The sequence below is a fragment of the Misgurnus anguillicaudatus genome, chromosome 8 (genome assembly GCF_027580225.2).
Source record: "Misgurnus anguillicaudatus chromosome 8, ASM2758022v2, whole genome shotgun sequence".
Taxonomy (NCBI): Eukaryota; Metazoa; Chordata; class Actinopteri; order Cypriniformes; family Cobitidae; genus Misgurnus; species Misgurnus anguillicaudatus.
In genome coordinates this window covers 6167965-6192035 of record NC_073344.2, presented here as the reverse complement: position 1 = coordinate 6192035, position 24071 = coordinate 6167965, and the positions used below count along the sequence as shown (strand labels likewise).

The following is a 24071-nucleotide window of genomic DNA, read 5'->3' as shown; positions in this document are numbered from 1 at the left end:
CGCGATCAGGACACGGCTACTTGCCACGTAACAAAAAAAACTGGACATGAATATGAATTTGAAACATTTTATTGGCATATTTGTTTTAAAGGAACAGTATGTAAAAAATGTATATTAATTGATCATAAAATGGCCCTGATATGTCACTAGACATTAAGAAATCATTTTCATTTCAAATACTTATATCACTGACAACAGTGGTCCGGCCAGGATATTGTCATTTAAAAAGTGGAGTTGCAGCCCTCAACTGATGTTTATGTTGTCATTTTGTGTGTTGGCCACCAGTTGTGTGATTGCAGTACCAGTTTTAGCCACAAGTTTTGTGATTGCAATACCAATTTAGGCCACAATCCTACATACTGTTCCTTTAAATTAACATTTTTATCTTTCCGCGAAACGATATAGTGACTAACATTCAAAGGAATGTACGTTAGTAAGACAATTTATAACATCTACATATGAATATATAAGTATTTTATTTATTTACAAGTATTAATTTGCACATTTCCATTAATTGTGAACTGTGACATTAAAAATGTGGTCCCAGCGGGGATGTTGATGTTTTTGGTAGAGTCAGCGAAAGTTTCCTCTATGAACTTTTTGTTGATTGCACCTAAAATCACACTTATCATTAAATGTTGGTCCAGTGTTTGTAACAAGATGGCGCCAAACCGTAATCTTTGTTGGCGCGGAGGGATTTTAAACATACAAGTAGTACCGGCTATGCGTTATTACTTTGGAGCGGTTATTATTTGAAAAGAACGAACCTGCAAATGTCTCAACTGACCAAACAGAATGAAGCATTCCAGAGAGCTGTGTAATAAATAAGTCTAAAAACCTAGATTTACCGTGTAAGCATTACTCGCCTTTTAATCTACAAACGGAAAAAAAAGTTAAAATTAGCTTAAATTTAAAACATTTTAACACATATAATACACTAGAGGTACAATCATAAACTGATGCAATTACAATTTCATATGCCATAAGAGTAAGGGATCCAAAGGGCAAATTCCTCGGGCTTAAGGCGCCCGAGCTACGGCCGTTTAAAGGTCCTGCGGTGGTGGTCCGTATCTCGGCCGGGGTTAGGGTTAGAGAGACGTGGGTTGGCTCGTCTGAAAGGTCCCCTCGGGTAGAGCTCGGACTCAAGGCGCCCGAGCTACGGCCTTTTAAAGGTGCGGCGGTGGTACTCCGTATCTCGGCCAGGGAAAGGGTTAGAGAGACGCGGGTTGGCTCGTTGGTTAGGCCCCCTCGGATAGAGTAACCGACCCAAAGGGCTAAGGTCTCGGACGTAAGGCGCCCGAGCTACGGCCTTTTAAAGGTGCGGCGGTGGTACTCCGTATCTCGGCCGGGCAAAGGGTTAGAGAGACGCGGGTTGGCTCGTTGGTAAGGTCCCATCGGGTAGAGTAACCGACTCAAAGGGCTAAGGTCTCGGACTTATGGTGCCCGAGCTACGCCCGTTTAAAGGTGCGGCGGTGGTGGTCCGTATCTCGGCAGTTTTCAGCGCGGAAGAAAACCGCTAGCTTCTGGCTTATTTGAAAAACGCAGAGCTTCCATTGGAAACAATTGAAAACATGCGCCGGCCGCGGGCGTAAAAGCTTTGGTGTAAACGCCCCCTTACAGTAGAACATCGCAAAGTAGCAGTTAAATTCACGCATGCGCAATAACGCCAGAATGCCGTTGTCTGAAACACATTTAAAATCTACTTTTCAATACTACTTTGAAGAAAATAGACAAAGTTCAGACATTTTTTATTTATGACTTGAAAAATGTTATGAAATGGAATAGAAATATTTTGTTACTTGATAGTTTACTAATCAAATTATGACCATGTAACCTTTTTTTGCACTCAGATCCATTGGACACAGTAGGGCCTTTTACACCTGAAATAGTTAAGCCATGGTTATTCTAAACCAAATCTGTTTAATGTTTCACACTGCTCATACTTTACCAAGGGCTATAAGATATTATATTTCAGGTATTGATAATCTGACTTTTAACATTGTACATAAACCCTTGGTTAGCATTCTTATTTGCATATTTTTGGTGTCAGCAGTTATTATTGGATAAATAGGGCACAATCACTTTAAATAACTGTATGCTTAGGGTTTTAAGTAAGTTGCTCCATTTCAGGCATTTCCTGTCACCTTTTGACATTATTTTCTTTGTCAATTATACTATTTCTTTTCCTTTAAACTCTGTGAAGAATGTTTACATAGCATGGAGGGTTTTTGTGACTGTACGCAGATTGTGATTTGAGTTACATGCTCTTTAGTTTCTGTGACTTTGCACATGAGGCGTACCTGATTGGTTGTCTGTTGCAGGGTTTCATAACCATGTGTAAGATGTGGTGCTAACCCATTTTCTAAATTGTGAAGGTGTGAAATATTCCTCTACCAGGGGTTAAGTGCATTAGAAAAAAGTGCTTTAGTTTTTTTGAACATTCCCAAATCATATAACGTGGATCATCAGGTTTAACACTTTATGGAGTTCATTCCACCTTTAAGTTCATGTTATGCTTATATAAAATGGATAGTTCACCCAAAAATGAGATTTCTGTCCTCATTTACTCACCCTCATGGAAGATATTTAGAGAAATGTTTGTAACCAAACCGTTCGTGGACTCCATTCACTTCAATAGTAGGAAAAAAGAATACCATGGAAGTAAATGGGGTCCACGAACGGTTTGGTTACAAACATTTCTCAAATATCTTCCTTCGTGTTCATCAGAATAAAGACATTTGTAAAGGTTTGTAACAACATGAGAGTAAATGATGACATAATTTTCATTTTTATGTGGACTATCCCTTTAAAACGTACTAACGTGCTTCGCTGATTAAATATGGGATAAAGATAAATAAAAAATATTCAAAATAAAAATATTTTTACCAGTGGCATTTTTGCTTTTACATTGGTAAACATTGATTGATTTACAGGAGTATTAGATTTACAGGAAGTGAAATGGAGTAGTGCACTATAATAGGAGGATGACCTGAGGTTCACTCAATCCCAGATCTCCCTTTAGTTCCCCTGTAGAGAAAAACATAATTTTTTTAACAAAGATATTTAATGTTTTAGGAGCTTATGATTGGTCTTTATTATAAACATTAGTACCATTAATAATGTTTTGCCAATAATTAGTATGACCCATATAGCGATGATTTATAAATAAACAAGATTTTAATCAAAATGTGGGTGAAATTTTAGTGAAAACACTTCGATATTGCTGGTGAGCCGTGGACCTTATTTGAACATGTTACTGAAAATCAATTAAACTGAATTAACCGTGTTAAACATATTTAATTTAGTAAGTGGAGTAGTCCTAATTAATAGTTTAAATAAATTGCCATGCGTATTAGAAAACAGTAGTTACCAATTACCGACAAAAACTCTAAATCAAGCAAGGAACACTTATTTTATGTCATACCATTAGGGCTGGGCAAAAAAAAATCTATTTTTCGATTAATCGTTTTTTTTTTTTTACGTGGTCGATTCAGAATCGATTCTCAAAGAGCAGAATTGATTTTTTTTTTTCATTTTTTTTTTTGCAAACATTGAACGTAAGATTAACATTAATCAAATTACTAGTCTTCTCCACTAGATGTCACCCTCTTTTTTGCCTTGCGTGATGATACCAAGGAGCCTGTCATTCGTTTTAGGTGCTTCCTCGACATTGATGGCACCTTCACATAAAAAGTAAGAGGTATGGAAGCATTTTAGATTTCGCAAGCAAAACGACAACGATAGTGTTGTAGCTTTTAATTTTTTTTATTAATTACCCACTTGTAAACTTATGTTCACTGTTATTTTTTATTTATATAGTATTTGTATTAAATCTATATTCATTGACTTGAATTGAGAATCAAGTATAAAAACCAACCCGAGAACCGTAATCGAAAACTGAATCGAAATCGAATCGATTTGATAGCTTGTGAATCGAAATTGAATTGATCTGGAACATCTGAATCGATACCCAGCCCTACATGCCATCCAGTATGATGCCCAGAGGATCACATTGTGACCCATCTGTCTCAGATACATCACGCTTCTGCCACACAACACCAGTTGTTTGCCATTTTGATTTTCTGCTGTTTGTTTGTCATGATGATCAGTGTTTTTTGAGTTCATCATCATGCCAGCAGTTTGTTGCTAAGCTCTTGTGGTTTGTGTTTTGTAACTGCATGCGTTTCATTGAAGGTTCGATGCTTTTCACCAGAATAGACATGCACCAGACTCATTCAAAAGGTGTTTGCATTGTAGTTTGATATCTGTGTGTGTGTTTCTGTGAGAGTGTGTTTTTTGTACTCGTACGTACCACCTGAGCTACGTGCCCCTCTTCAGGTAGAGTCTTTGGAGTACGTGTTTGATGGATCCTCAACATTAGGAGGTGAGGAGGTCCCGGCCCCTGCCTTCGCAGCACTGTACTCACAAAGCGGCGCACTGATACAGGTAACCCAGTGCGATTCTATGGTCCCTATTTACACACATTTGATGATTATTTACAGCTCTATGTGCAAATCTTTAATGAGAGATTAGAGAGAGCAAAGACAATTTTGAAAAGGTTGCATTGTAGTTTGTCTTTTAAGCACTAGGTGGCACAGTTGGATCAATGCAAGATGACTTGGTAGATTTCTGCATTGTTACTGTTAAAAATGTTTTGCTCTTGTGAAACTTATAAGTATACATTTACTGTAGCAGTGATAACTTATGTTTTTAAATAAATAAATGTATGTACAGTACTCTAGGTTATATATGAAATGTTATAGAGTATAGAAGCCTACCCATCTTGTAACACTATCAACAGGGGCACAAGTACCCCTTCATCAAATCCACTTTGTTTCTTTGAACTCAATTTTAAACTGCATATCTTTAAGCATTATCAACTTTGTTAAAATGACCAAAATCAATAATACAGGTAAAAAAGAAAGTAATGATGCAATGACAGTGTCTGGTGATAAGGCCTTACATCAGCATCCTTTAAATCTCTTATTTAGTTTCTCATACTGTATAGGTCAGAGTAACATACTGTAAGGGTAAGTTAATGAAGACCAATTTTTGGTTGAGGATTACTATTCTTGTACAGCATGGGCTGCAGTAAATGATTTACAGAATCATTTACCGCTTTATAGCTTGAAGATTCTGCTATACGGGGACACAATTTGGCCAAACAGGGGCAGTTGATCAATAAGTTTGGTCCCTTAGGGGGGAAGAGGAACCAGTTTTTGTAGCACAAAGAGGAAGTCAAATCTGAGGGAGGGTAGCTATGATTAATTTAGATTTAGCATTTACCAGACTGCATTCAGGTATAGTTTAAATTTTATTAAGTTTTCACAGGCAGATTAAAACTACTGTATTTTGTTATTCGTACATGCCTTAGTTATATTTGCAGTAGGTGATAACTTGCCTGTCTTTGTTCACACATTCAGAGAGCTGGTTTGAGTCCAATGAACAGAATGTCATACCGCCTTTTAAAAGTGGGCAGTTGGGTTAGCAGCAACAAATCATTTTCTGGGGGAGGCTGTGAAAATGGGCGCTGCGTCGTCCTTATATTAAAAAGCCTGCACACTTCTACTCAAACAGATTGTAGGTTAGGCCTGTTTGTATCTTAACTATATTTTATTATATATGTTTATCGTTATTGAATTGGATATTTTGTTTAGATGTGAAATAGCATATCTTGTGATTAACATCATGCAAGACAGTAAAGAAGATTACGGCCAACATAATATTTAGTTTATTTGGAACTGGACTGCTAATGCAAATGAGTTGGGGTCGCCGTTACCAGATGCGTAGCTAATGTGTAGCCGATAGACAATAAATAATGAATATATAAAGTTGGACGGTTCATGTTTGTGAATTTAGGGACCATCTCTAAAGTAATATGGTACAAGTTTCTATCTTCAATAGTATTTAACTGTTTATTTAAATAAATTTCAAAAATCTTAAAAGTGTCCATTAGCTGACAACCACATAAACACATTCGTTTTGTGACTGTTTGTTGACTTGAAGTCATTCCATTTAAATGCTGTTAAAAGTAGAAACGTGTTTATTATAGACATTTTGCGTGTTTGCAAACAGGGATGACGTTTTTGTGGGCGGAGCACAACTGGTGGCAGAAAGTGACAGCTCCGCAATAGCGGTGTGAAGTGTTTTAGTGTTAAACTGTGATTTTTATGGATCCGGTGTTCTGTAGAAGTCTGTTTCCACTATATTCCTCTTAAGTGTAATGTTTCTTATAACGTTTTCACCAACGTTTATTACGTGTTACGTTTATTATGTGTTACGTTTATTTCTTAAATAAATTAAAAGTTTAAGTGGCTTGGCTACTGATATGTGTGCATGTATGTAGCCTATGTATTGTTCTTTATTGGTAAATCAATTATTTTTAATTATTTTTATTATTAATCGCTGAAGTACTTATAAGAGGAATACTATCATGTATTTTAGATGGTTTCATCGGACGCCCGTGATACACGTCTGGATCCGAACCTTACTTCCGGTTTCGTTTTTTAATGGTCTGACTAGTTGCTAAACTGATCTCTTGAACAAATGCCTCGTCGAAAATAACAAATGTTTTGGTCTCCTAGCTACGTTTTGCTTGTTATATAAATAAACTACGTTTAAAGAACTTTGTTGTTATTTATTCTTAGCGAGGTTTACCGGAAGTTACGTGCAGACCGCGACAGCCGCTTGTTTATGTTGTTACTGCTGAAACGGTCTATAATATAATTTATTAAATATTTCATCATTTCCTGTTTTCAATTTCTTCCTTATATTTTTAGCCTACGCGTTTGTTCTAAAACTATTATGTTTACATAAAAATTAATTTGTATAGGCCTGTTTATATATTATTAACACTTTACATTGTGTGTGTGTGTGTGCTGTTTATTATATTTATTAGTAAACATCATAATTTAGAACAAACAGGAAGAAGACATAGGCTAAGATAGAAGGTAAAAAAATAGTAATAGAAAATAAAAAAAATATGAAAACTTTAATAAATGGTAATATTATTGATATTATGAACTCATTCAAATCTTTAATCTTTCTAAATAAATTATAAACGTAACGTGATAAAAACGCTATAAGAGACACAAGAGGGAACAGACTTCGACAGAACACCGGATATCATCTCTAATTATTTTCTATTCAAATTATTAATAGATTTTCAGATGATTTCATCACTCCAGTCTGTCCGGTTGAGGGCTTATTGCAACCATAAACACCTATGTTAATCTTCAAATGGTGTCTTCGACGATGGTATACTATAAAAATGAAGGTGATCTATTTTGGCATTCCTATTCTGACACTTAACAGCACAACAAGACATTTTCTAGTGAGTTATATTGTTTGTTTCACTCGTGTCTCATTCATTTCCACTCTTTTTCTGCCACCACATTGCGCGCGTGATGTAACTGTGACGTCGACTCACAAAAGGTCTATTGAGTAACTTAAAGATGGTCCCTAAATTTACTTCTGTAATCTATTTCAGCTTAAGCGAATCTCTGATCCAAGTAAAATCTAATTTGTTCCTCCATGCTAATTTAGCAAAATATGCTTTTGCTGTTTACAAACAAAACAACACGTTCTATCGAGTACACGTAAGCTTTAATCACATCCGAAGAATACAACTTTTGTTATGTCGAGATCACGAGAAAACAACTTTTGTTATCTCGAGATAACAAGAAATTAAGTCGTGATCACGAGAAAACAAGCAAGCAAAATAATAATAGTGCATGGCCTCTCTCGACTTCCATAGTTTTCTCTTAAAGGATTAGTCAATTTTCTTTAAAAAAGAAAGTTCCAGATAATTTACTCACCACCATGTCATCCAAAATGTTGATGTCTTTCTTTGTTCAGTCAAGAAGAAATTATGTTTTTTGTGTAAAACATTCCAGGATTTTTCTCATTATAATGGACTTAAATGGACCCCAACACGTAACAGTTTCAATGTAGTTTAAAATTGCAGTTTCAAAGGACTCTAAACTATAAGGGTCTTATCTAGCGAAACGATTGTCTTTTTATGCACTTTTAAACCACAACTTCTCTTCTTCCTCCGGCTCACATAATTGCTGACACAAAGACATTAATTAGTATCATTCGACATGCAACAACGTCGGAACGGTCCTCTTATTCCACACTTCGCATATGTCATCTGTGTCCTCTTGACGTGATGACGTTTTTTGTTTAGCTTTCTTCTGATTGTGATTGTTTTGGACAGCCACGACTTTAATATATTTTATACATCACCTATGTTGTTTACCACTGTAAATGTTTTATTTTGTCTTTCATCTAAAAGACACATGAGGCTCACGAGTGGCTATAAGCTAGAAAATGTGGGTTTTCTCTTGTTGTTGTTTTTTTATTATTTGATTTAGTTCTTCGTCTTTTCATGTCCTTTGGTCTCAGGCTTTTTCATCTTTTTATGGTGTATGTCTTCAGTGCTTGTCATCAGCAGTGGAGAGTAATGTAGTTGGATCTAATGTGGCTGGTGCTGCAGGGCAGTAAGTGCATTAGTTTTGTCCAGATGTATAAAGTAATGGGTGCTGGAGGTGGAGTCGTATCTGCATCACGCTGTCTTGAATTCTAATAAGGTAGTTATTGTACTGACTCGGGTACAATCAGTAATTCATCTTGGCCTGTAGCCTCTGTAGGGACAAGGGCAACTGCGATGGGGGCACTAAATGTACAGTGAGTGTGAAGACTTCCAATCCCATGCGTTTTTAAATTAGGTGGCACATAACAACTGTTGACAAGGATACCAAAAGGCTGTATGGCTGCCAGTGAGCTCTGAATCTGCTTGTTGTTCTCATATGGGTTAACTTTTCTTAAAGCCGTTAGACTTCATGTGTTAAAGAAAACATTTGCCACTCTTTTCCCATATACCTACTCCTATTGTTAATTAGATATTTCCCACCAAAAATAATAGTATCTTTTTTTGGTTAGTAAAGCAGCAAAATGAAAAATCTGGTCAGAAAACGAAAATTCAAAGGGTGCACTTGGCGAACAAACTAAGCTGAATATGACTTTTCTTATTAAAATACATCCTTTAAAGCTCCACTGTGTACTTTTTTGAGTTAATTCTTAGCAAAAACACATGTTTTCTTTCAAAAGTATGTGCTCATTCATGTGTAATTACTTTCACCCCACTAATCAAAGTATTCTCGTAAGTGTAGAATTTGCTATTTAAAATACATACACACACAGATAGTGGTTGCTAAGCGATCAAGTTTATTTAAGTGCTTTGTATTTTGTACATGCATTATGACTTATTACTGTGCTTCTCTCTTCTGAATCACAAAAATAAATCACTAAAATAAATCATAGATTTCTTAATCTGAAAAACTGAAACGATTGCTCAGATAATGTGCAAGATAACGTGTATGCGCAGCAATATTAATGCATTTCTTAGTTTAGGGTGCTTTCATATTTGGTTAATTTGCCTGTTCCGAACCAGAGTTCGATTGCTCCCCCACCTCCCCCTTCCCCTGCTGGTCTCTGTTCACATCATAGTATTTGGTTCTGAACCATAGTACGCTTGCGTCACCAAGCTGCAGCCATGTACTGATGTTGTTAGGCAGCGCCTATGAAAGAGTAAGCACCAAAATGACAAAGTTGTTTTTTATTTGAACCTTTGGTTTTATCATCAAAGAATAAATACGGAAATGCACTTGCATCTGTCTGCTGCAAAATACTTAAATTGCATCAAAGAAAGCAGGCTTTCCACAGCAATAGAAACTAGCAGTAAACAATAAGCAGTTTATTATACTCTGGGGCCGCACATGCTTGTCATCAATGTTAATGAGCACAAAAACGTGCGCACATGTCAGTAATAGCGGTTCAGTTCTGTGATTTTAGTTCATTTGCGGTGTATTTAGTTCTAATTTTGTGCATTCAAGCTCTACTGGTGTTAACGAATATAACTGCAGCCATTTTGATTTTTAGAATTACAGATTTTTTTATTCCGTGCATTTTACTAAATGTAATTAAGTATGATTATTTACGAAAGACGAGAAAGACGTAATGGTTAAGGTCTATCATAAAGTAAAGAGCATCAAGACCCTAAAACAGACTCATTGGTCATCACCTCAGCACCTGTCATATTTATAACGTCTATATCTAGAGCTTCGTCTCTCATATACAGGTACTTATCCTGCCTGTAGGTTTGTGGATATATTCATACTTTTTCATTTTACATATTGCCTATTTTTAATGTACTGTATGCATAAATATAAAATGCAGTGCTTTAATAGTCTATAAATTTAATAACTAATTTAAAAACAAGATTCTGTCTATTAAGACTTAATCTGTTGTTATCTTGGGCATTTTCACTCTAACACTAACTTTATGCTTACCATGGTTTTAAAATATGGGCAAGGTAAAGTTAAACGTTATAGTGAGTATGCAGTGTTTCCCATACATAGGCTTTACTTGGGCGGTGCGCCCAGGTAAATTGCGACCCGCCCAGGTAAAAAAAAATCACTTTACGAATTTCCGTATTTTCTGAACTCGACTGGATGACCCGTGTTTTGGAGAGAGCGAGAGAGAGAGAGAGAGAGAGCGCGAGCGAGAGAGAGCGCGCGCGAGAGATAGAGAGGTGGGGGCCGGGTGACCGTGAAGATGATGCACGCGTCATAAACTCATCATCCAGCGCGGCAAACTGGATCAACTGCAGCACATACTGAGGTAACTGAGCAGCCAGGGAACTACACTGCGACCAAAATGGTCGCATATGCTTATGTGCATATGTGTTTAGCATCCAAGTTGGCTTCAATTTGCGTGCAAGCACGTTGTGTCTCTCCCGTTGAGTGTCCGTTCACGTGCTCTCTGTTTCTCAATGAATTGGGTGCGACGCGAAGCAACCTCAGTGTCACATTGTATCCTTTCATGTTTCTGAACTTGAGCAGAGTTTTACCGGGTCGGTCCTAGTTCATTACTTCGGGTCCCAAGTCTAATTAATATTGTGTGTAAAACCCGAGTCGATCGGAGAACGGCCGCTAGCGCAAAGCTCGAGTGCTGTTTCAGCGTGCCTCCGGTTTCTTTGGCGATAACAGCTGGCTCTTGTCACGACCACGCGCCGCTTCATTTTTTCTTTATCCCATTTTTTTATAATCTTACTATTAATAGACCATATCTTTACTAAAATCTAAACAGTTTGCACAGAGATTGTAGCAAAAAGCAGTGCTAATACTGAATGAGCAAAGCTCAAGCTGACTCAGGATATAAAAAACGCAAAGCTGTAATGTAAAGTCTGTAATCGGGACAGCAAGTAGACTTTTAAATCTGAAATAATGAGTGGATTAAGCTTTTTTAATCGGCAAAAGAGAAATAGAAAGCAGAAGCAGTAAAAGTGCCTAACTAATAGAAATTATTAACATTATAGCATCAGTCACATTTATAATCTATAGACCTGCACTGTCTTTTAATATACTGTACATAGTATTGTATATAATTGAGTTTGATAAAAGGGGTCATCAAATTGCTTCATATATCAGTGCAAAAACATAAAGTGTTTTCGTGGTGCTTTAACAAACAGTGTCAGCTTTGTTTATGGCAAAGAAAGTTTGGGGTGGTTAGATTAATGAACTATAATGTGAAATTAATATTAATGTTTAATAAATCAAAGTATTGTGTTGTGTCACACATTATTAGTTCTTTGTCACATGTATAGTAGACCATTTTTTGTCGGTGAATATAATGATTGCCCTTTTCACGAGCTACCACCACAAGTAAATTTCAGATCTGTGGGAAACACTGGTATGATATATATATGAAGAGTTTGGTTCCAAAACGCGATAAACGCCATTTTTGAAAAAAATGAGTTACTGCCAAAATCAGTATTATATCAGGTCAGTAGTTAAAAGTAAATTCTTAATTTTACGCAAAATCCAATACCCGCCGTGATATTCTGTCATCTTTTCTCCCTTTTTTCCCAAAATGCAACAAACGCCACTCCTCCTTTTTTACAGAACGCAATAAATCCATTCCTGATATTACAGCCCACCAGTCACGCAATGTAAACAAACAATGGCAGCGCGCTGAGTACACAGAGTCCTATTTTTCCTCATCTACTTTGTACTTCGTGATCAACAAACAAAACAAAATAATACTTTAATTGCATTGCTAAACCTGTGATGGTAACGTAAGCCATCAACATCTAATAATTTCCGCGAGAGGCACTCGGTTGCTTGTTCTCCAGACAGCATCAAGCTTCTCATGCTAAAACATTGACCCCAGAGGATCTTTTGAAAACTTTACATTATTTTACTTAAAGTCAACGAAAATCGAGCGGGTGAAAACATTTCAGCTGATCGCTGTAAAAAATGTAAAGAGACAACATCAAGTATAACCGCAGCAATGTGTTCTTAATATAACAAAGTAAGTGTTTTGGTTAATGCCATTAATGTTTATTTTTTAATCATTGTATACCACTAGTCAACTAAATAAATATAAAATGGTAAAGATGAATGCACATTTATACATTGATTTAATAGATTTATAGCATTTTGAAATAAAAAAACTGTCATGGATTTATTGCATTTTGTGGAAAAAAGAATTAGTTTTTATAATAAATCTTTGAAAATCAAGTTATGGATTTGAATTTTTTATGTTTTTATAACCTAAAGATGCTATGTGAAAGTTTGTAACAGAAAATAGTGGTTTTCATTTTGTCACTTTCTTGATATAGAAAACACGTTTTTACCGAAATTTGTCAAAATGGATTTATTGCGTTTTGGAACCAAACTCTTCACATATATATGTGCAGAAAATAAAATGACTTATTCCGTGAAATTTTTGGTCATACCGCCCACCCCTACTCTACACCCTTGCCTTATTCAGTTTACGCGGATCTATGAATATGTGAATTAGTCCCAGCCTCCACTCTTTTGTACCACCTCGGAGCATAGATATTGAAGTACATAGATGCTACATCCTGCAGTTTCAGACAGATAACTGCTAAGTTCGTGAACTGCGTGTTTGCAGCACTTATCTTTAAGCGCTGATGTTAACAGGTTACAGCAATCACCCTGCAAGTTTAAGCAGCACATAAGCAGAGCTGAAGTAGCTGTGCTGCAATCGTTTTATCGCCAAGTCTATATGGCATCCTGCTGCACACGCGTCAAAACTGATAAAAGATAAAAGAAACGCTCACGTTCACAAAATACACGCAAGACACTCCCTTAACGGTAAACTCTGATTACGCATGAGATTATGTGAGTATCTGGCAAACACGAGCGTCTCTTTTGTCATAAACCCTTTGGACGCGTCTGCGGCAGGCACTTATTTTGACAAGACACGTGATGCACATAGGATCACTTGACGCGTTGAACACATATTTTGAAATTACGAACCACACACATGACGGGCTACATACATGTTTAGACGAACTTCACAACATGCGCCCTCGAAAAAAGAAGTCACCGGCCGCCACTGTTCAGCAATGGTGTTGAATGATGCATTTGCACATGGCTTGTATTAAAACATCAACACAGAAATATAAAAAACAATAAAAATGACTTTAAGAACAGCAAATAAGTTTATAGGGATACAATCCAACATCTTTAGCCTCTGTACTGTAATTGAAATCTCATAAGAGCTTGGGCATTGTGCCTCAGAGGTGAAGGAGGTGACCTAGCGGAGGCCATTGTCAATATTTGGAGCACCTAACTGTCATTACTCTAATGTACTTTATTAGCATGTCAGTGTTGGCAACTCTTCAGGTTATGTATAGAAGCCGAGAACCTATTGGACCAAAATATGTATTAGCAAAGCTTAAACATTAGCATCTTGACACCTGTCAAAGCACAACAGCAAGATGAACTGCAGTAAAGTTTCAATATTCAATATTGCATGTAACTTTGTAGAACTATATTGTATATATCAGTGGTTCTAAAACTTTTTCAGTGTGCGGCCCCCTTTGTTTACGGCGCATTCCTTTGCGGCCCCCCAAAGAAAATTTATGACAAAAAAACTGTTCTAAAACTCAACTTTTAAATAAACAAAACAAGTTGAATGATACGAAGTAGTGCTGTTGGTTAGTAGCCTTATTTTTTTTAGGTTTAATTCCACAGAATTCATGATAAATTAATTTATTTTATGTTATAAAGTTGGGGCCCCCCTGGCACCATCTCACGGCCCCCCTGGGGGCCCTGGCCCCCAGTTTTAGAACCACTGGTATATATTACTTATAAAGCGGAAGTCCACCCTAAAACAACATTATGCTCCAACACAATATTTCATTACATATATGTAGTTGATTGTGCTGCCATTAAATGTACTAACTCCATATAAGAAATTAAAGCTTTTATCTGCTACAGTTTGACGCGTCAAATCACCGGAAGAAAAATGCACGACTACATAATTCTGAACGGGCGGGTCTTAAAGCAAGATGATTGACAGTAGATGATACCGTTCTTTGATTGACAGCTGCACAGGATGAGCTAACATTAGCTTGCTTTGCTCGTGTTCATAATAACAACAACATGATAATAACTTTCTACATAGTATGTGTACCGTAGTTACACAAAACAAGCAACAACTAAGCCAAATTATGTTTTAGAGATTTTTACCATTTTACATTACCTGAGTCCGCAGAAAAACAGTGTTGAAAACAGTACTTGAAATTCTCCTGAAGAAAGTGCTGGCTGCATATTCAAGTTTTCGAGAAATCTGTAACTGGTGTGTCAACTGAGGGTTGCGTTGATTTAAACAATAAAAACTCCCGGTGGCCTGAACTTGTTGACCTTACATCCACATACTGCACAGGTTCTAGTTATCTTTTATCGAGGGTTTTGGTGATTTCCCCTTCAGAGACGGTTAAAGCGGAGTTACTCCTTGGTTGGGTTCGTCTGCCGGCTAACTTTAAGTTGACTTAAAGGAATAGTCTACTCATTTTCAATATTAAAATATGTTATTACCTTAACTAAGAATTGTTGATACATCCCTCTATCATCTGTGTGCGTGCACGTAAGGGCTGGAGCAGTAACACCCTCCCTCTCCCATTATGAGAGTGAGAAGGGGAGCGGACTTTTCAGGCGAGTCGAAGTACTCCCAAAAGTGCTATTACGCCATAAAATATAGTTCCTCTTTTAAATCCGCTTAGAAAAGCGCTACGTTTAATTTTGTACCACCAAAACTTGCTCGTATAACTACTCGTCTTAAATAGGAAAAACGTTGATGTGTTTGGTCACTTCTAACTTTATCTCTAAATGGTAGCATTGAATGAATGGGGCTAAGCTAAATGCTATCGAAGCGTCGCAGCGCGCTCCAGCGCTTACGTGCACGCACACAGATGATAGAGGGATGTATCAACAATTCTTAGTTAAGGTAATAACATATTTTAATATTGAAAATGAGTAGACTATTCCTTTAAGTTGATTTGAGAGCAGGTTGAGCGGTAAAAGTTATTAGGCTTGTTCAAATTCATGTGGCGCTGCAAGAATCGACAGCCGGATGACGTCAAAGTACCGCGAGAGCAATTCGCGAAATCATACGGAGTTTGCTTTTAAATCGCTCTCACGGAACCTTGACGTCATCCGGCTGTTGGTTCTTGCGGCGGCGCATGAAGTCGAACAAACCTGAAGGCTGCATCGATCATTGGTTAGTGGGTGGAGCTAATGACTCAGTTTCGCGCCGTGCATTCTGGTTAATTGAGTCCATCAAAGACCGTTACTAAAATTACGCTTCAACACACTATCAATCTAATAATCGAAATCGTGCAATTTTTTTTCTCATATAAAATGCAAAATGGACATAAATTACCCGTGATAACAGGCTAAAATGTCTAGGGTTCAATTCCGCTTTAAGTGGCTTAATAATTATCCTAAATGTAAACATCATACTTGTTACTGACTTGCTACTTACCAATTACTTGCAAGGTTTGTTGCTTGACATGTGACAGACCCCAGTGTGTAAATAAGTAAGCAGTGTAATCAATGAATTAACACATTAAAGGCCTAACCACAGATGTCATTTACCATACAGTATATGGATAGCATTCATGTATCAGTAGCATATGACATGAAAGTTCAAAGACAAGCTCAGTTCAACAGCATAACTTAACATCAGTCTACCCTGGATTTAAAACTTTCAAGAATCATAGTTTTAGAGTAAAACTCATGCCTGCTATACCTTTTTAACAGGATGACATGATGTGACTACCCGAATCATAGCATACATGTACCAATGTACCTCAGCTCTTATGTGCTCCCCAAGCTCCAGCTTAGGTTGACAGTCTCTGCTCCGTACCGCGTGTGTGCCAGTCGTCATCCTTCAACCACGTCCTCTATGTCCCAGCCTCTATTAGTCTAGCTGCGAGCCAAGATAGCAGAAACACAGGGGAGGAGGGGTAGAGAGATGGCATTAGTGAAAAATGAGCCGTGTCCTTCCTGGGGAATCTAACAGACCACAGTTTAGAGTCCTGTAGTGACCTAGCGGCCAGCACACGGGTCCATATATGTTCTCTGGTGAAGCTCTTTGGCGGCTCAAGCAGGGACAAGCTCGTAGCCCCCTATCCTGTGTGCATCGCATCATGGGATCACCTTGATGCAGCTTTTAGAGGTGGGTAGAGAGTTTGAATCAGAGAAAAGGACTACTCTGTTCTTTTTGGTGCCGGGTACTACCTCAGGACTCATAGGTGACATGCTGGCCTCCATTTGGTATGCGAAAAAGATGGGACGGCATCTGATCAGAAGCATTAGGAGGACCAAGAGACTGCAGCTGCTGGTAGGTAATAGTCAGCAGTATATATGTGGATATATAAAGCATGTCTGCGGGACACGCTGGCTCCAGTCAAAATGACTTTGAGCTGTGCGTGTTAATCACAGGATAGTTGAGAGGTGCACAGGGAAATATCACTTTCGCTGCAATATCTTTCATTTAATATGTAGAGGTACACATCGATCAGTTTTATTTTCGGAAGTTTTAAAGATGTGTGCATGTAACTTTAAATTATTGCATTCTGCTTATTTGTATGGGACAGAACACGTGTACAAAGGAATATGAAAGTAAGAACAACAGGACATTTTAAATGGTGTGTGTGTGTGTGTGTGTGTGTTCATAATTTAATTTTAGGACCACATCCTCTATTTTCCTGTAATGATAGTGGGAAGTTTATTCAATGTCCCGCTTTTTGTGCATTATAAATGTTGGACTTTTTAGGGGTCAAGCTCAGAATGGGCGAAGACCCCTATTGTATCCGTTAGTTTTCTTATTATTCTTCCGATTCTTCTTCTTCTTCCGCCATTGCGTCTATGGCAGCCCATAGCAGCGTACATAGGAAAGTTATGAAATTTTGCACGCTTTTAAAGGACTGTCCAAAAAGTCTCCACAGCAAATTTGAAGTCTCTATATCAAACCCGCTAGGGCCACCAACAGTCCAAAGTTGCACTTACATTTTTGCTTATAACTGCGGATCCGTAAGGCCTAGAAACAAAATTCTCGTTTCCTCTGATTCCTTGGCTCATGTCAATTTTTGCCATTTTGAATTATTCGTAAAACCTATTTTTTGCGAACTCGTCCTAAAGCTTTTGCCCTATTGCCAAGAAAATCGGTATGTAGCATCTACAGACACTCAAGGCAAAAAGTTATGAAATTCATGTCGATTCGACAATCCATTTCCATAAACCGCATCAACAAATTTTACGTAGAGCACTAAAAAACGGATTTGAGGCTGTATCTTCGCCAAACTTAAGCCTATTGAGACGACACTTGGTACTTGTGATGCCAGTCAGAAACTGAGGGGGCATGCCCAGTTTCGTTGCAGCGCCACCTAGTGGTCAGACTAGTGGTCGCCTATAACTTTGGCTCAGATTGACGTATTTTCACGGGACTTGTTTCTTTGGAGTTCTGAATAGCTGCCGAGTCCAACGATACCAACCATGTCAGAATTTGCCTTACGGTTACGGTTTGCCTTACACACGCGAATATCTCCGAGAGCGTTATTCTGATTGACTCGAAAACGCCATAGGAAGAACAATGCATTACCTTCTGAACAAAAAACTCAGAAATCGCCGAAAATTGTAAAAAAAATGAAACATTACCTTTAAATTTTGTGTTTTTTACACATAAATGGTTATAAATCCGCAAAGAAATTAGATTTTTACACCAGATTTGATACGCTGATGTATGAGCAGAGTCTGAGGCCACACAAAAAAATTGGAATGCCTGCACCAAAACCTATCATTTCAAGCAAGCCCTATGGTCATACAACTATTTCATTGCTAAAATAAAGTGTATAGTCATGAAACTAGCTAGATGTAACGCAGTCATGACCTGAGGTTGCATGCACGATTTTGTCATAGCGCCACCTAGTGGTATGGAGATAGAAAATGGCTATTTTTGCCTAAAACTACTGCAACAACACATCTAAAACCATAAGTCATCATGGATTATTCCTTTCATGGCTTGGACTATAATCACTGCTGGATGTCAATTTACTCTCTAGCAACCAATGAGAATACCTTATCAACCATTTTTGCAATAGCTTTTTCTCTGCATCAGTACATTGCAGAGACATGGGGATGGTCTCTTTTGACTCATTTAACTTGTTGTAACATGTTGCGACCCATGTTTTGCCACTGCAAACATCACTCCCATGTCCTTCAGCGCTCTAATGTTCCATGATTGTCATTAACAGAAGGACGACTGCAGTAGACAAGAACATGGATTATTTTTGTTGATTACTTTTGCAGTTTTTCATCTGAAATCATTTGGTTTTCCAAGGTTCTTTAGGCTGCTTATCCAAACTCAACTTTACATCCTTCTGTGCCCTTTTCGGCTTGACCCCGGTATTGCTGCTTGCAGCTATATTTATTATTTAATATATTCTTCTGTAGAAAAGACAACAAAGCATACATATTGATTCTGTAATAAAAACAACTATTTACTGTATTCTCACCTTCTCTTCGTTAATGTTCCTCAGAGCCCATTGGTGGTTGTAGCACTCAATATAGGTTTAGTGAATTGTCATTAAATGAGTTTTATTATCTACCAAATTCAGCTGGTGTTTGTTTTCTTTTTACTGTCATTCACTGTGAATTTTTCCTGAATAAATAAAAGTAAAAATGCATCTTAACTGTTAGTGGTTAAGATGTGGACCAGTATCCTATCCTTGGCACAGCTGGCACCCTTAATCGTAGAATAAGTTTTCATGCCTGCTTTCTCATTGTCATTCCATTTCTATTTTAAATATCATATTATTTAGGCATGCTATTATTACAACCCCAAATCAGAAAAAGTTGGGACACTGTGTAAAAAAGGAATGGAATAATTTACAAATCTCATTAACTTATATTTTATTCACAATAGAATATAGATAACATATCAAATGTTGTAAGTAAGACATTTTGAAATGTTATGCCAAATATTGGCTCATTTTTGATTTCATGAGAGCTACACATTCCAAAAAAGTTTAGGCAGGTATCAGTAAATGTACATAGAGGACCAATTTGCAATTTATTAGATCAATTGGCAACATGATTGGGTATAAAAGAGCCTTTCAGTTCTTTTTGGAAAACTGGGACGCCATTACATCCAGACTAAAGAGGACAAGGACAACCCAAGTTTTTTATTAGCCCTCAGTTCAGAAGCCTGCATCTCTGATGGTATGGGGCTGCATGAGTGCGTGTGGCATGGGCAGCTTACACATCTGGAAAGGCACCATCAATGCAGAACGGTTTATACAAGTTCTAAACAACATATGCTCCCATTCAGACGTTGTCTCTTTCAGGGAAGACCTTGCATATTCCAACATGACAATGCCAGACCACGTACTGCATCAATTACAACATCATGGCTGCGTAGAAGAAGGATCCGGGTGCTGAAATGCCCAGCATGCAGTCCAGATCTTTCACCCATAGAAACATTTGACGCATCTTAAAGAGGAAGATGCGACAAAGAAGACCTGAGACAGCTGAGCAACTAGAAGCCTGTATTAGACAAGAATGGGACAATATTCATATTCCTAAACGGGTGATTCTCACGAAAACTTGGTTTTAAAAATGTCAAGCATGAAAATGTAAAAATTGCTTAAATTTACGTTTTTTCCCACCAGACATTGAAAAACAAAGTCTGGAGTAAATGGGAACATTAATTTAAAAACTTTTACTTATCATTTAACACTTTTTGGAACATAATTTAAAAAATTAGTCCTAAAAAATCTCATTACTGCAACAGTCAGAGAACATCAACACTGAGATATTTTCAAAATGACATGACAAACCTGAAAGAACATAATTTGGAGATTCTGCACATGCATTTAAAATCAAAGTATTATGCTTCTATTAATTAAATTAACATTTAATAAGCATCTGTTGCGGTAATGATCAAAATGTCGTGTAAGCATTCTGACAAGACAATATTTCAAATGAACTGTAAAAAATGATCTTACCTGGTAGCCATTCTCAAGTAACTGGTCCATGTGCTTGGTCACTCAAAATCAAACTTTATTAAAATTGTGTATGTGTGCTTAAACTGTTCTCAAAAAGTGTTGCGGAGGATGAGAACATCAGGCATGGACACATCATTTTCCTAATTTTTCTTCATTATTATTATACATGAATATTCTGTAAATATTTTTTCTGTCATCTAAAGTAGTCTAGCAAAACATTTTTTTTTTTTCTTAATATTTTTGTGTTAATTTGATTAAATTACAACATAACGCATGTTCAAACACAGCCGGACACTTTGCGGTAATGAGAATTTCAGCAGAAAATGAGATAAAATTTACAATTATAAATTCTTATGTTAAAATCACACATTGTGCAAGGTAGAACACAGAATTGTGTTAATTCTGATGCTTTTAAATGTAACTGTATTACACATTTTAAAGCTAAAATCATTAGTGCCGTAGTGTTTCAATGGTTTCGTGAGAATCACCCAAACATTGGTCCTCCTCCAGCTGTTCTTTATTTGTAAATTTAACTTTTCCTGCCTCTTATTGCTACCTGTCCCAACTTTTTGGAATGTGTAGCTCTCATGAAATCCAAAATGAGCCAATATTTGATATGACATTTCAAAATGTCTCAATTTCAATATTTGACATGTTATCTATATTCTATTGTGAATAAAATATAAGTTTATGAAATGTATAAATTAATCAATTTTTTACTCAAAATTTCTACAGTGTCCCAACTTTTTCTGATTTGGGGTTGTAATATAACCAAGGGATCATTTATCAAACTGTATGGACTTAACTGGTGTGTAACTAAAGTTCACAACTTCGATCTGTAAATACAGAGGACAGCGCACTTAAAACAAATGCTGGGTAAATATTGAAAAGACGACGCCGATGGGTTAAAAATTACCAATTGCTGGGATGTTGTTACCTAACCATAGGTTTTATTAACTCATTTCAGAAGTCTTTCAATAGTTCTGTATTTACATACCTTTTGTATTATTTTTATTGTAAATATGATAAAATGACAATTATGCACTGCATGTTGACAGAAGTTGTTGCGTTTTGAAGGGAGCCATGTGGTATTTTTATATTGTCATGGTGTCCAGCATTCCATTTTTGTAATAACTGCCCTTCTCTTCCGTTGTTTAATGCCGGATTCATTTGGCCTTGAGACCCATAGCTTGTGGAAGTGGCAGGGGACACTCTGAAGGCTTTTGTTCTTGTATTGTGCTATCGATTGATTGCCATATTGCTGGTGGTTGGGGGGAACGAAGGAATGTCTCTGATTCTGTGAAGTGGTAAACAAAAGAGACAGCGGCTTATCAGAATAGAGTATGTTTTAAAGGGCATCTATTCTCCGATTCAAGTTTTTACATTTCCTTTGGTGTGTAAGTGTGTATTAGTAGATGTTAACGAAAGGTACATACCCCAAAGTAAACGATGACACGAGTTATCATTTCCAATGTAAATCTCTTTTCTTGGACTACAACAAACACACGGATTGTAGGCAACAGTTTACTTCCTGGGATTGGTGATGTAGACGAGCGACATTATCATAATTCCTCCCGCTTCGGACTCGGCTTGTAAGTTAACTCCTGTTAGCATTGCATTGTAAGCAAATCTTTCAAACATGGTAAGGAGCGCCACATTTCCGGCTGACGTCAGAGGTATTCAAGCCAATCACAACGTACAGATTAGCTGGCCAATCAGGGACACAGCGCTTTTCAAATCGATGAGTTTTGTACCAAATCAGTCCATTTCAGGAAGCTACGAAATGTACGGTATGTGGAAAATAATGTGCTTTTTATCCATAAACCACGCGAACACATTGTATTATACCAAATACACAATATAACGTTGTTTAAGGTGAAATAGGTGCACTTTAAAATAAGCAAATAAATGTGTTTGCGTGAGTACCAATTGTAGTAATGTGTTAAAAACAATTCGTGTTGATTCGGGGACAGAATCCACCCATCTTTGTGTTATTATTGAAACAACACATTTTGTTTTACTTTTCTACGCTTACATTTTTGGGGAGTTAGTGTATGGCATATGGTACATGACTATGAGTAGGCTATGACATACACTCGAAGCAGAAGTATAAAGTGGCCTTAACACCCATCATCAAAGGTGCAGTGTGTAATTTTTATAAGGATCTCTTGATAGAAATGCAAAATAATATACAAAACTATATTATCAGTGGTGTATAAAGACCTTTTTATAATGAACCGTTATGTTTTTATTACCTTAGAATGAGACGTTTTTATCTACACAGAGGGTCCCCTGCATGGAAGTCGCCATTTTGTGCCACCATTTTTCTACAGAAGCCCTTAACGGACAAACTTTTTTTACTAAGTCATCTCCATTGATGACATGTTTTTTTCTGGTGGCGGCTACCATAGCTTCTCTATGCGTTTCAAAAGCGAGGGGTGAGCAGTGGACTGAGCCGTTGGTTGCAATTCGTAACCTTACCACTAGATGCCTCTAAAATGTACACACTGTACCTTTAAAGTAAAACAAATAAAACTATAGTGGGTTAATGTGTTTTCTAAAGCGAAACAATATTTTAAAGGTGCAATGTGGGACTTTCAGCGGTGAGACACTAAATTGCAACCAATGGCTCAGTCCACAGCTCAGTACACAAACAAAGAATCTTGAAATAACTTTGTATGGCCAGATTCCTTCTAAATTACCAATGGAACCAATAGAAGCTATATTAACGGTTACTAGGGCTGGGTATTGGCAAGGGCCTCCCGATACGATACGTATCACGATACATGCACCGATAGGATTTTTTTTGGTCCGATTCCGATTTAAACAGACAACTTCTGGCCGATACCGATGCCAATACCGATATTAAACACTTGTATACAATACTATACAGTTGGTCTATTAGCTAGTTTATTTCTGCATCAAATTATTTTTACTGAACATGGATTGGATCTAATTAACATTTCAACTGACCAACATAATAAGAGAGACACAAATTAAGCTAAAACAAATATAATAAGACAGCATGACAACCTTCAAATGTGGTTTTTGCTATTCAGCATTTATTTTATTAACATCATTAACTCATTTTTTACATATAATGGATTTCTTTATGCAGTTAATTAATAAACAATCGGTATTGGCCTTTCTCGTGCTATTGCCGATATGCCTATGGTTTCAAATTCATCAAAAATCGGCCGATAAATATCGGTGGCTGATACATCGGTGCATCACTATACGATACGTATCATGATACAATACAATGCGTTAGCTGTATCTATATTTTTGCACAGCCCTCACGGTTACCTTATATTGTTTTGCTCTGGGGAAATATAGAGGCTGTACTGTAATTGCATGTTTACGCCTCTCTCTTATATGTTATAGGCTGAACTAAACATGTTTTGTCAGAATTCTCCTTTGGCGGTCTTCCATGTCTGTAATGTTGTGATAAAAAGATAATCATTATTCAAAATGTAATGTGTGAGTCTAACTCTGTTGATTTAGGGTGTTTTCACACCTAGTTCGTTTGAGCCCTCCAAACGCTCTCAGATCAGTTCAGGGTGTATATGTGAACAAACCAAGTGATCTCAGACCCCCCTAAAAGGACCCAGAAGTGAACCGAACTCAGACCACGTCAGGAGGTGGTCTGAGTACGGTTCGCTTTTGGGTTTTTTTGTGGTTCGAT

General features: G+C 37.2%; 1 protein-coding gene across 15 annotated transcripts in view; it reads left to right on the top strand.

Annotated features, from left to right (window-relative positions):
* Nucleotides 1-24071, top strand: part of dlg1a (discs large MAGUK scaffold protein 1a) — a 181635-nt gene that overhangs the window by 70899 nt on the left and 86665 nt on the right. For 7 of the 15 annotated variants that reach the window (XM_073870188.1, XM_073870187.1, XM_073870190.1 and 4 more), the window contains one exon: nucleotides 4339-4446. The exons of 7 other annotated variants lie outside the window; for them this stretch is intronic. In XM_073870188.1, the coding sequence (XP_073726289.1) occupies nucleotides 4339-4446 (108 nt within the window). Of the gene's footprint in view, nucleotides 1-4338; nucleotides 4447-16527; nucleotides 16723-24071 lie in introns of those variants that run through there. One more of the 15 variants, XM_073870202.1, reaches the window with a different exon arrangement.